This window comes from Metopolophium dirhodum, chromosome 1, assembly GCF_019925205.1.
Source record: "Metopolophium dirhodum isolate CAU chromosome 1, ASM1992520v1, whole genome shotgun sequence".
Lineage (NCBI taxonomy): Eukaryota > Metazoa > Arthropoda > Insecta > Hemiptera > Aphididae > Metopolophium > Metopolophium dirhodum.
Genome location: NC_083560.1, coordinates 3,656,791 through 3,667,626, shown reverse-complemented (window position 1 = coordinate 3,667,626; position 10,836 = coordinate 3,656,791). Strand labels below are relative to the sequence as shown.

The 10,836-nt window shown below is 28.0% G+C and overlaps 1 protein-coding gene and 1 pseudogene across 1 annotated transcript; both read right to left on the bottom strand.

Moving 5' to 3' along the window:
* Window positions 1-1,330: 1,330 nt before the first annotated feature.
* LOC132937527 (E3 ubiquitin-protein ligase Topors-like) lies at window positions 1,331-5,274 on the bottom strand. Its single transcript, XM_061004346.1, has 6 exons — window positions 5,134-5,274; window positions 3,055-3,197; window positions 2,665-2,789; window positions 2,523-2,579; window positions 2,076-2,145; window positions 1,331-1,673 (listed from the first exon to the last, which is right to left on the bottom strand). The coding sequence occupies exons 2-5, from the start codon at window positions 3,181-3,183 to the stop codon at window positions 2,079-2,081; spliced, it is 378 nt and encodes a 125-aa protein (XP_060860329.1). The 5' UTR covers window positions 3,184-3,197; window positions 5,134-5,274; the 3' UTR covers window positions 1,331-1,673; window positions 2,076-2,078.
* A 3,048-nt stretch (window positions 5,275-8,322) lies between these two features.
* On the bottom strand, window positions 8,323-9,388 carry LOC132936295 (uncharacterized; annotated as a pseudogene).
* Window positions 9,389-10,836: the final 1,448 nt, after the last annotated feature.

The following is a 10,836-nucleotide window of genomic DNA, read 5'->3' as shown; positions in this document are numbered from 1 at the left end:
ATATGTAGGTTTTTTCTAAGTTTAGGAATAAATTATTTTCACATAACCATTTTTGTATTTTACTCATCTCTGATTGAACACTAGCAAATACTTTATTCCAGGATTGGCCATCAACAAAAAGTACTGTATCATCTACGTAGCAAACTAGTATTTAAGTAATTAATTTGGTTAATTTGATATCCCTCCTAATCAAAGGTATAACAAATTTAAATATATAATATATAATATACGGATCAGTATACTTTAAAATCCATAAACATTTAAAATGACTAGTACCTATATAGAATTACAAATTGTATTTTTTTCGCTAAATCTCTATAAATTATACATGTTTTTGAATTTAATAAAAGCCGAATTCCACAAGCATTTACTACACTATTTTAGATAGTGAGTTATCGTCATCAATATTAAAAACGTTAGACATTTCACTTTTTTTTGCAAAAATTTTTCGAATTTTTAAACCATTTAAACTTAATTCCAACCTCTCGTGAAAATTTTTTCGCCTCTTAAAAGAGATTTCTGTTTACTTGTGTCATGGCTCATTGATTAAAATGTTGTTGTTATCCCAGTTCTGGTGAAGTTGATTAGCCTTGATTTTCATTTATTTTGATTGAGTTAGAATTGGTGTCCGGAATCTTTTGACTTAATTACGGCAACATTTTTTCTTGGATTTTTATTTTTACCTGTGAATATTTTGTACGTGTTATGAACTACAATTTCAACGTTTATCTTTGATGTAATTTTATTAACTATATCAGCACACGACTCTTCAGGGGATTCGAGGACACCAACAAGTTCAATATTATTTTCAATGGACCTCTGTTCCAGTGAGTTAATTTTTTTGTTAAGGCGTAAAACTATTTCGAATTATTTAATGTTCTGATCCTTAATCAATTTATTTTCTGTTTGAATTTGTTTTAAAGAACAAAAAATTTCTTTAACATGATTTTTAAAACTATCAAATTGGTCGCTCATAAAGTCAACAGAATTTACTAAGGCTTCAATTTCTAAAAACAGCTTCTCTGAAGCCCGCCCACGCAAAGTGCAAGTACATAATTTGCATTTTGTATCTTCTCCCCTGGAAATTCCAACATGGTATATTGAACAGATCATTTTAAAGTAACAATAATAGTAATAAAATATGTTTGATTAGATAAGCGAGCAGAAAGCATCAGACTAGGTCCAAACACAACGGAGCCAGATTGATAACAATAATTTAATACATTTGTTGTGGTTTATATTTTTACACGAGTGGAATATACTTAACTGTTTTTTTCAAACAAAATGTGTACACTAATTAAGTATATAAATATTGATTTCAACATTTATTTAAAATAATGTTTATTGGTACAATTGGTATAGTGTATAAAAAACAAATAATTTAGTTGTTATACTGACAAAGTTAAAAATAATGGCCTATTGTTTACTTGATATTTTATGGTGTCATCTGCAGGAAACCTTTTTAAATTAATGATACATCTATTTTTATTAACATGTTAATGTATTTTTATTCCAGTGTAAAAGAAGTCGCTTCAAAAATAGCTGAGAGAATTATTGGTGCAACTGATGCTAGTGGAGAATTGATGTTTTTAATAAAGTGGGAAGAAATTGACGATTTTGATTTAATCTCAGCTAAAGAATCACAGCGGTAGATTTCTTCCTCTGGTTCATATCTAGAAAAAAAAAATAATAGTTATATTAATTAGGAATATTTTAATCCTATATAAACAGAAACACACACATATCAGAATCTAAAACACTATATTATTCAAATTTAAAGGTAATATGCAGGAAACTATGGAGGCTTTTTAATCATTGACTTTTCAACTAAAAATTATGAGCATTTTAAAACAAAATTCAAAACTATAATATCAATAAAAGTCTCAGAGATGCTCTAGACAATCTTACTATTAAATTGTATAATAGGTACCTCAATCCACTATAAGTTTTAAAATAATTTATTAAATGTATTATTTGGAACGTACATTTTGCTATGTTGTACATTTATAACAAAGAACAAACACATAATGGAGAATGGAGTTCTCTTAACAAAATTATAATAAGAAGGTACTTACCAATTATTGGTGTCCACTTTGTCCAGGATAGCCATTATTTCGAAGTAACCTGTTCATTCCACTGAACTCTCTAGACAGAACATAAAAATTCAGATATTTTAAGATAAAAATATTTTTTTTTATATACAATACAATATTCAAATACATAATATTTATAATTATAGGGACTATTGGTGTAATATAATACATTTGAGCAAATAGTATAAAAATATTGTTATGTTTAGTTGGTTGTTCATAGTATGCTGCAATATACTAATAAAATTATCGATGTCTTGTGTTAACAGACTTGGAATCATTTGTGAATTGCTTTATCATTAATAAAAATGTTTTAAATATATTTACAAAAATTTTATGACACGTTTTTTATCTTGAAATTTCAATGTACAACTATTGTAAAATTATGTTAAATAGTCTTTATCTAATAGTTAATAATTATTAATATCTTACCTATTACCATTTGACATAGAACTAAAGGTTCTTACACTTAAAGTTCTAGGTATTGCACTAGAAAAACAAGCATTGTGATTAAAATATTGTAAATTTAGACATAATATAAATTTCATATGTAAAAAAATAATGTGTTTCTTACGATGGTAAAATGTCATGGTTTATTCCTGGAATGATGGTATATGTGCTTTTATGATTTTCTAAGTCATCAAAAGAATGGTAGATATGTATAAAATTCTTTCTGCATACTGGACAAGTGGGTTCAGACTAAATAACAAAAATATAAAACATAACTTTTGTGATAAGACACAAACTACTCAACACGTTTCTAATTAGTTATAATCAAATTAATTCTTATATTATCTGCATAAATCAATATAATTAGATTTTTTCTGTTGTACCAAATAAATACTTCAGACAACAAGTAATACGACATTTTTCTGAAGTTAAATTTAAATTACATACATTTTTTATATAATATGATATGGTTACGTTTAACAACTAATAACTATTATGTTTTATCTAAACTTACATTTGGGCGTAGAAATAAACTTTCTTTTGACCACTGTTTTAAACATGTATAACAAAACAAATGTTTACACACATTTGTATAACTTTTGTTGTCAATGTCACCTAAACAAATTGGACAATCTTGGGACATGTTGAAATTTTAGTCTAAAACAAAAAAAATAATTTAAAGAACATAATATTATTATAATAATTTAATGTTAATTTGAATACCACTGCAAAAATTTAATTCCCTCCCCCCTTATTGCCATCATGTCAATAAGAACAGAATAGTAAAGAACACAATTAAAGATATATTTAATATCTGTGATAAAGCATAAATTCTGATATCATGATTATATGCTCGGTTACATTTTAAATTTTACATTGTTTTATTTGGGTTAGGTTGGCAACAAAGAATTAAGAAATGAAAAATATTATTTTTGTAAAAATTAAATATTAATCTATACTCTCATTACAATTTTACCTTATTAAAGAAAATTATAACTAAGCCAAAATTTGAACATATTTTTATTTAATTTTATAGAATGTAAGTATGTGTATTATTATTATTATTATATTATTAAAATAAAATCATAACATCCCTAACCACTAGATATTACACTGTAAGTTACACATTAAATATTAAGTTCAAAAAAAACGTTGGGTTTTAATGATAATTATTTTATTTGGTTGAATTGAAAATGATTGCCTGTATTAACTTTTTAAATATATTTTTTTTCTAAACTATTTCTATCAGTTTAATAATATGTCGGAATTTCAAACAGTTTTGCGCCATTTCTTAAATATTATACATTTATTTTTATATATTTTATATTTCTTTAAGTTATAATATAATAATAATAATAATGCAATTTAAAGCAACAACAACATAAATAATACAAAAAAGAATTACATGAAATATCATAGGTTACATATTGGCCATAAAAGCAAAGCTTGTGCTGGGGGAGCGAGTTTTCATCACCTTAAGAATACAAAAAAATATAATTGAAAAAACAATCTGTTATTTAAGTACGGTTTTTTATAACAGTCTTATTATAATGATATAATCTTTGAAAAATCTTTAGACTTAAGATGGGATTTAAATGACATTAAATTATCAAACTGATTAATATTAATATTTAACAAACGACATAGACCCGTATACAAGACACTTTTGTGATGACACCATAGTATTATTAAAAGGAAAATCAAATGGCCTGTTATTTAAATTAGGTAATACATCGATTAAATTATAAAGTAGTTTGATGGTAACTATATGGCAATAAATTTAAACAAATCTTATTTTATAAAATGTAATATTTATTATAATAATGTAAATAGTACTAAAAATTTCAAAAAATTTTTCATAATGCTAATTGTAAACATACGATTGGCTGTAATTATGTTGAATTAAAATAACTAACAAGTATAAAATATTTATGATTGGTCTATGACAATAAATTAAATTGAAAATACCATATGGAGCATTTAACTGAGCTAGTAAGGACATTTTTTAATATTTTTAAAACACTTAAGACTATTATTAGATATTAAAGTTTTAAGGATAGTCTACAATTCATTAAGAATTTCTATTATTTCGTATGGTATAAGTACTATAACTGATAACGGGAGAACACGGCAGCGGCGGCCCATTGGTGGGAATTATACCTCGTGTACGTACGCGACCGGCGGTGCGATAAGCGCATGAAACGGGTTTGCCAACAGTGGCAAAGAAAGAAATTAAAATTGTGTTCTAAATTCCTGTTTTTGTTTATTTTGAAAGTCGAATAACAATAAAATATAAAATCGATTCATTCCCTCTAAAATATTACTCTCTATCTTTTTTGTAATGAGGGATTTTACTCTAAGATTACTTAAAAACATAGAAAAAACGATTCTGCGCAAATGCGTTTTGACTATGTTGCGCGTGGGTCAGAGAGAGAAAACAAATAGTGCGCTGACATCCTCTTAAGTCTTAAGAAAGGTATTTTTTCAAATAATAGCAATCAAGAATGCAATTTCCTATACCTCACAACCCTTATAGGTATAACATGACAATATGCGTATAAGTATATTTTAATTTGGCCGTAGGTATACTCACCAGTTAAGTGTTGTAGTGGATGCGTCAATATGCGTCTTACTTGTTGTAGAGAGAAAAACACAATGACGCGACTGCCAAGAACGTGGCACTCTGGACCTGCCAATGACTCAGGAATTTCACCCCACCACGCTCTTGACGGGGTTGTTGTTGCTGTATGGATAAAATTCGTCCCCTAGGCGGCGCGGCTAGCGGAGTCTATCGGCTTTGAAATTGTGTCTTGTCAGACGTTTACTTCATGCGTCATACTATATTCATGTGAGGCATAAACAATACTATTTGGTATAATATGTTATTACTATATTATTGACAGTAATAATATGTATTATACATGAAGAATATTATTTTAGTATTATTTTTTTGTAATTTTAAGTTAAAGTTGTGTATTATTGGAGTCCAAACTATGAAAACTTTATTTTAAAAATGCGAAGTTAAAAAAATGATTGTTGAATGTTATATAGTTATTAATGTTATTAATTATATAATTTTCGTAATTATTTTACTTATATAAAAGAAAATAATACAAAGAATTTACATCGTAATATTAGTAATAAAGTATTAAAAGTAATAATTTGAATAAGATTAATAAATTGAGTCCCAACAAGCGGGTATGTATAATAATCACGGCAGTAGTTGCCTGGTTGGCCCAATAAATAATAACAAATTAATACAAATAGTATGCTATATGAATGACAGGATTGCGTAAGGTACAATATGACGTAATCCCGGCACTGGGAGCGGCGTCGCACGAGGATAACACACAGTGCAGGAAAACAACTATCGCTCTGGGGAGACAACTCGCGTACTACTTGGTAGCGCCGATTTTACGCGCAATATTAGACTCATTCATAAAATCGTCAATAACCCCCCTAAGGTTTTAGTAATTTTTAATAAGTCGTAAAATCAAAAAATTAGCAATGACTTTTTTATATTCATAAATATATAACTCACTCTATACACACATGCATATTATGATTATATTTAATTTGTAGTAGGACAGTAGGTATTACCTAAATTTAATCAGCAATAAATTATTTTTGTTGGCAGTATTATTGTACTAACTATAAAATATTAAAAAAAGTAAAATTTCAAACTCATTCAATACTTTAAATATGGGTACCTATCAGTAATAACAATATAAATTATAGTATTGAACCATAGAAATACTGATAGGACATATAAATATATTTATATGATTATGTATTGAACAATAATAAACATATGTCATTAATAGAACATGAAATTAGCTAAAATTATTATTATACTTGTTATACTTTTTGAATTTAAATTGTAATTATTTTAAATTTAATTACCTTCAATTGCAAATCACTTAACAAATGGTAGATGTAATTATTATTAGATGTGGTTTCCAATCTGTGATGTGTAATTTTGAATTTTCTAACAATAATGGACAAAAGTTAGTAGTTGAAAGTGAGCATTTGTTTGATGTCAAAGAAATAAAACCTCAGCAAACCGAACATGTTACTTCTAGAATAAATGGACATTGTGTTAGACAAACTTTTGTGTCCTCTAACCCATGGCAAGATACTCTTGAAGTAGGTAAGTTAAAAATTATTTTTTAAAACACATAGGTACTAAATTAAATATTTATAATAATTAGTTACACCTACATTTAATTATAATAATAAAAATAACAATATTATTCCCTATAAATAATAGTATTTTTTTATTTAATAGATTAATTCAGGTAGACAAGTGAATCAAAAGTCATGTGACTGTCCTGCAAGGGCAGGCGGAAATGTAAGCACATATGTAGCTGATATACTACATTAATAATGAACAAAATACTTCAAAAACAGATATACCGCAGCAATGGTGCAAACCATCGAAGGTGGGTGAACTAAAAAGGAAAAACCATCGAAGAACTATTTCCTCGTAAGAAACAAAAACCAACTATAGGTGTTGTAGAACCTGTGAGTCATGAATATCTAATTTTAAAACATAATATTTTAAATATACCATCTACTTTTAGTAAACTTTTAAAAGAAGAAAGCCTTACTACAGTTGAAAGGGAGAGTAAACAAATTTTAAATAATATTATTGCACAAGTTGAACAAAGTATCATATATAGTTTAAACCGAAAACATTTTTTAATCATAATACTTAACCAAAACAAAAACAATTCATAAATAATATTTTTTACCTAAAATATCCACTTCATTTCAAAGAAAATGATTTTTACATAAAAAATATTGCTTTATCATCTGAAACTTGTTTGAATATCTATAATGAAACCATGGCTCAGTCATTATTGGCTATTTGTAAAGCTTGTAGGCACTTTCATATTCCAGCAAGTGTTAAGGCTCATACAATTAATACATGCAGAGATTGGACATCTGTTGGCCTCAACAAGCTTACAGACACTCTTATAAAAGAAACTAATTTAGGTAAAACTGGTAGTATTAATGTCAAATATGGTCAAGAAATTGAGCCTGCAGCTTTTAAAAAATAAAGAAGTAGAGGTACTAATTCTGGATTAGTTGTTCATTGTAAAACATCATGGGTTTTTGCAAGCCCTGATGGCCTTGTTCTCCACAATGGAGAAATCTACAAAATAATTGAGATAGAATGTTCTATTTCATGTAAAAATAAACAACTAATTGAAAATTATGTGCCTAATTTAAAATACTTACATATTGAAAAAGGTTAAATTGAGTTAAAAAGATCTTTATATTACACTGAAGTCCAATTATTGATGTACTGTTCTGGTTTAAAATTCTGTGATTCATTTATTTATAATACCATTTAACCCATTTTATTAACTATTAATCAAGATAATAAATTTATGAGTTCTCTATTGCCTAAAATTGAATATTTCTACTTTAATTTTTACGTACCAAAATTGAGCAAATGTATTTAAATTGTTAATATTACACTATCATATTATATTTAATAGTATTTATATATTGTGTGAACTTGTTATTTTGTTTTCTTTGTTTCAAACAATGTGTTACAATAAAAATTTTACTTGATGTTCATGTTCATATTACTTTATATCAATAATAATTATTAAATAATGTATGAATAAAAAAATAATACGAATTATTACTTATTATTATTTATACTAGTTTATTTAATTGTGAATGTTTATGTTTCTCAATTTAGTATTTAAGAATGTGAAAAAATATATTACAAAACCAAAATGTATATTACCTTATGAATTAAACTGAATTACTGTTTAATGATTGGTAGTTGTAAATTGGTCAAAGAACAGCAGATATGCATTTTATCATCAATATAAGGGAGCAGCTCTGTTTGAATTTTATTTAATATATCAAATGTTTTGAGCAGGGCAAAGAACTTGCAACATAATAAGTTTCTATAACGTCCTCTTCAATAAAATTACCATTGTGTAAGATTGGGGGCATAATTAAAATAGAACTATTATATTCACAATTCGTTTTAATACCAGGAAAGCTCTTATCAGCCAAAACTTGATCTACCAGTTCTAGGTTTGATAGAAATCCACTGTTTTTAGTGATAAATGTATCACTAGAACGTCCACCATAATATTTAGAGAGAAAGCTAATGGCACCATTTGGTGTTATGCTAACAAGGAATTGTATGGTGTAGGCACTCTTATACCTAGAGTACATGCATACTCTTTGTTAAACTGTTGTAGGCTACTATACTTTTATTTCTGTACAGTCTATGATACAACAGCAGTTTGGATAATTTGTTTTGAAAGCATATGGGAGAGTTTCTGAGATAGTTTCTTTACTAGGCCAAAATATAAAATGTTTAATTTTATCACATAAGATAGAAAGTAAGTTTATAAAAATTCTGCTGGCAGTGGTACGATGAATATTAAATAAAACTCCAAGAGCTGAAAAGGTAACACCAAGTTTTCGTTTCATTGAAATTAGTAGAAGCTTCTTACTGTTTGTTAAGGTACTATTTATACCTACATCTGGAAGCATATTTAAAAGTAAGTTAAAAAGAGCGTACGAAGACCCACCCAGTCAAATCTTTTAAAGATTTTTCATTTTTAATATATTCAAAACCATGAAATTTTTCACAACTTACACATAAACTGTAGTGTACAGAACTATGGTCATAAGACTGATCCTTAACATATTTTTTCTGTCCAAGAATAAAATTATTTGGTGTAGTTATCGAAGTATTACTACAGTTGTCATTAAAAAAGGAACATTTAAATGAAAATTCTTTTACATCTTCAACAAATCTTGTACACTTACATGATTTACAATATAATTTGATTGACTTTGGTTGGCATCTGCAATACATTCAACACTAGTTATAGAAGACTGCGGTACAGCTTCACGGCTGCAAAAACGTTAAAGAACCTTAAATTGAGAATATCTTGTAGTACTTTCATGTTTTGGTCCATTGTAATGAGGACCAGAAAGATGAAATTTATCTTGGTTAAAATCTATGTGTTTTGGAACACTTGTTTTCTTATTATATCTATTTAAAATTTATCCTAATGGCTAATAAGATTTTTGTATTATATGTCTTAAAACACCCATATAATTTTCAAAGGGAAAAGTAGAACATTGGTCAAATGGACCAAATTTGGCATAATCATCACATCAATGCAAAAGTCTGTGTATATTGTGTGATATTGAGTGACGACCATATTATTATATACTTTCAAAATGCCGAATAAAACTATCCAATAATTGACGAGCCAAATATAAATATTCAGTATATTCAGGACTTAACAATAATATATAATATTTAAGATGATCGATGAAAATAGGAGCACCTCTTTTTGGCAATTACGTGTGATTTGGGTTGGCAACTCTACAGTTACAGTAGACACCAAATTACTTTCGTTAATATTAATCTCGTACCCATTGCCAGAAACCGCAAATTTGGACTTAAAAAAGGGACAATATCTATATCATAGACCAAACGAAATACATTTTCGGAAATCAAAAATATCCTACAAATCACAAACAATAAAATTTTGGTTTTAAACATTACCAGAAAAAGAAAAACATATAATTATTTATCTATCGGTGTGGTACCGACGCGATGGCAGCCATGTTTCTTACCTCACCTAACCCAGACAGGGGCGCTACGACAGCCGCACATCCACACGGTCGGCATTTACTACGATATCGTTGTTCGAGACGGTCGTCATTTTATGCCCGTATCGGTATCATAGTTTTCTGGTGAATTTCCATCCGTTCGAATCTGAAATTTAGATTGCAAGTCTTCTACTAACGGTAAGTAAAACTATTTGATCTCGTTTACCGTTTTGTTTTTACCTTTTGACCAGGCAATTGTACATTCACAAGCCAACGGCCGGAATGTCTTTTTGAGCACGTTTGTGCACGACGCCATTTGTTAATAATGTGCCGTCTTTCAAGCTTCTTAACCCGAAACTAAGCACCCCTTGCAATCCTACACACCTTTGTTTAAAATCACATTGTAATCAGTTGGTTATATCTACTCGTTTTTTTGTTTATTAGTATTGAACTGGTTACAAAATTCTCGTCGAGTGACTACCGTTCGCTAATATGTGTCCTTTACTGTAACAAATTTGTTGATTGCAAGTAATCACAGTCCCGTTCAATATATAAGTTTATAAACGATTTTGATAATATTCGAAATATAGTTTATTATACTCTGATCGAAAAGAGAAGACACGAGGCGACGACCGGTCTTCGTCCGGCAGCGCGTATCTCCTTCATTGCATTCCCACTTGCATAATAT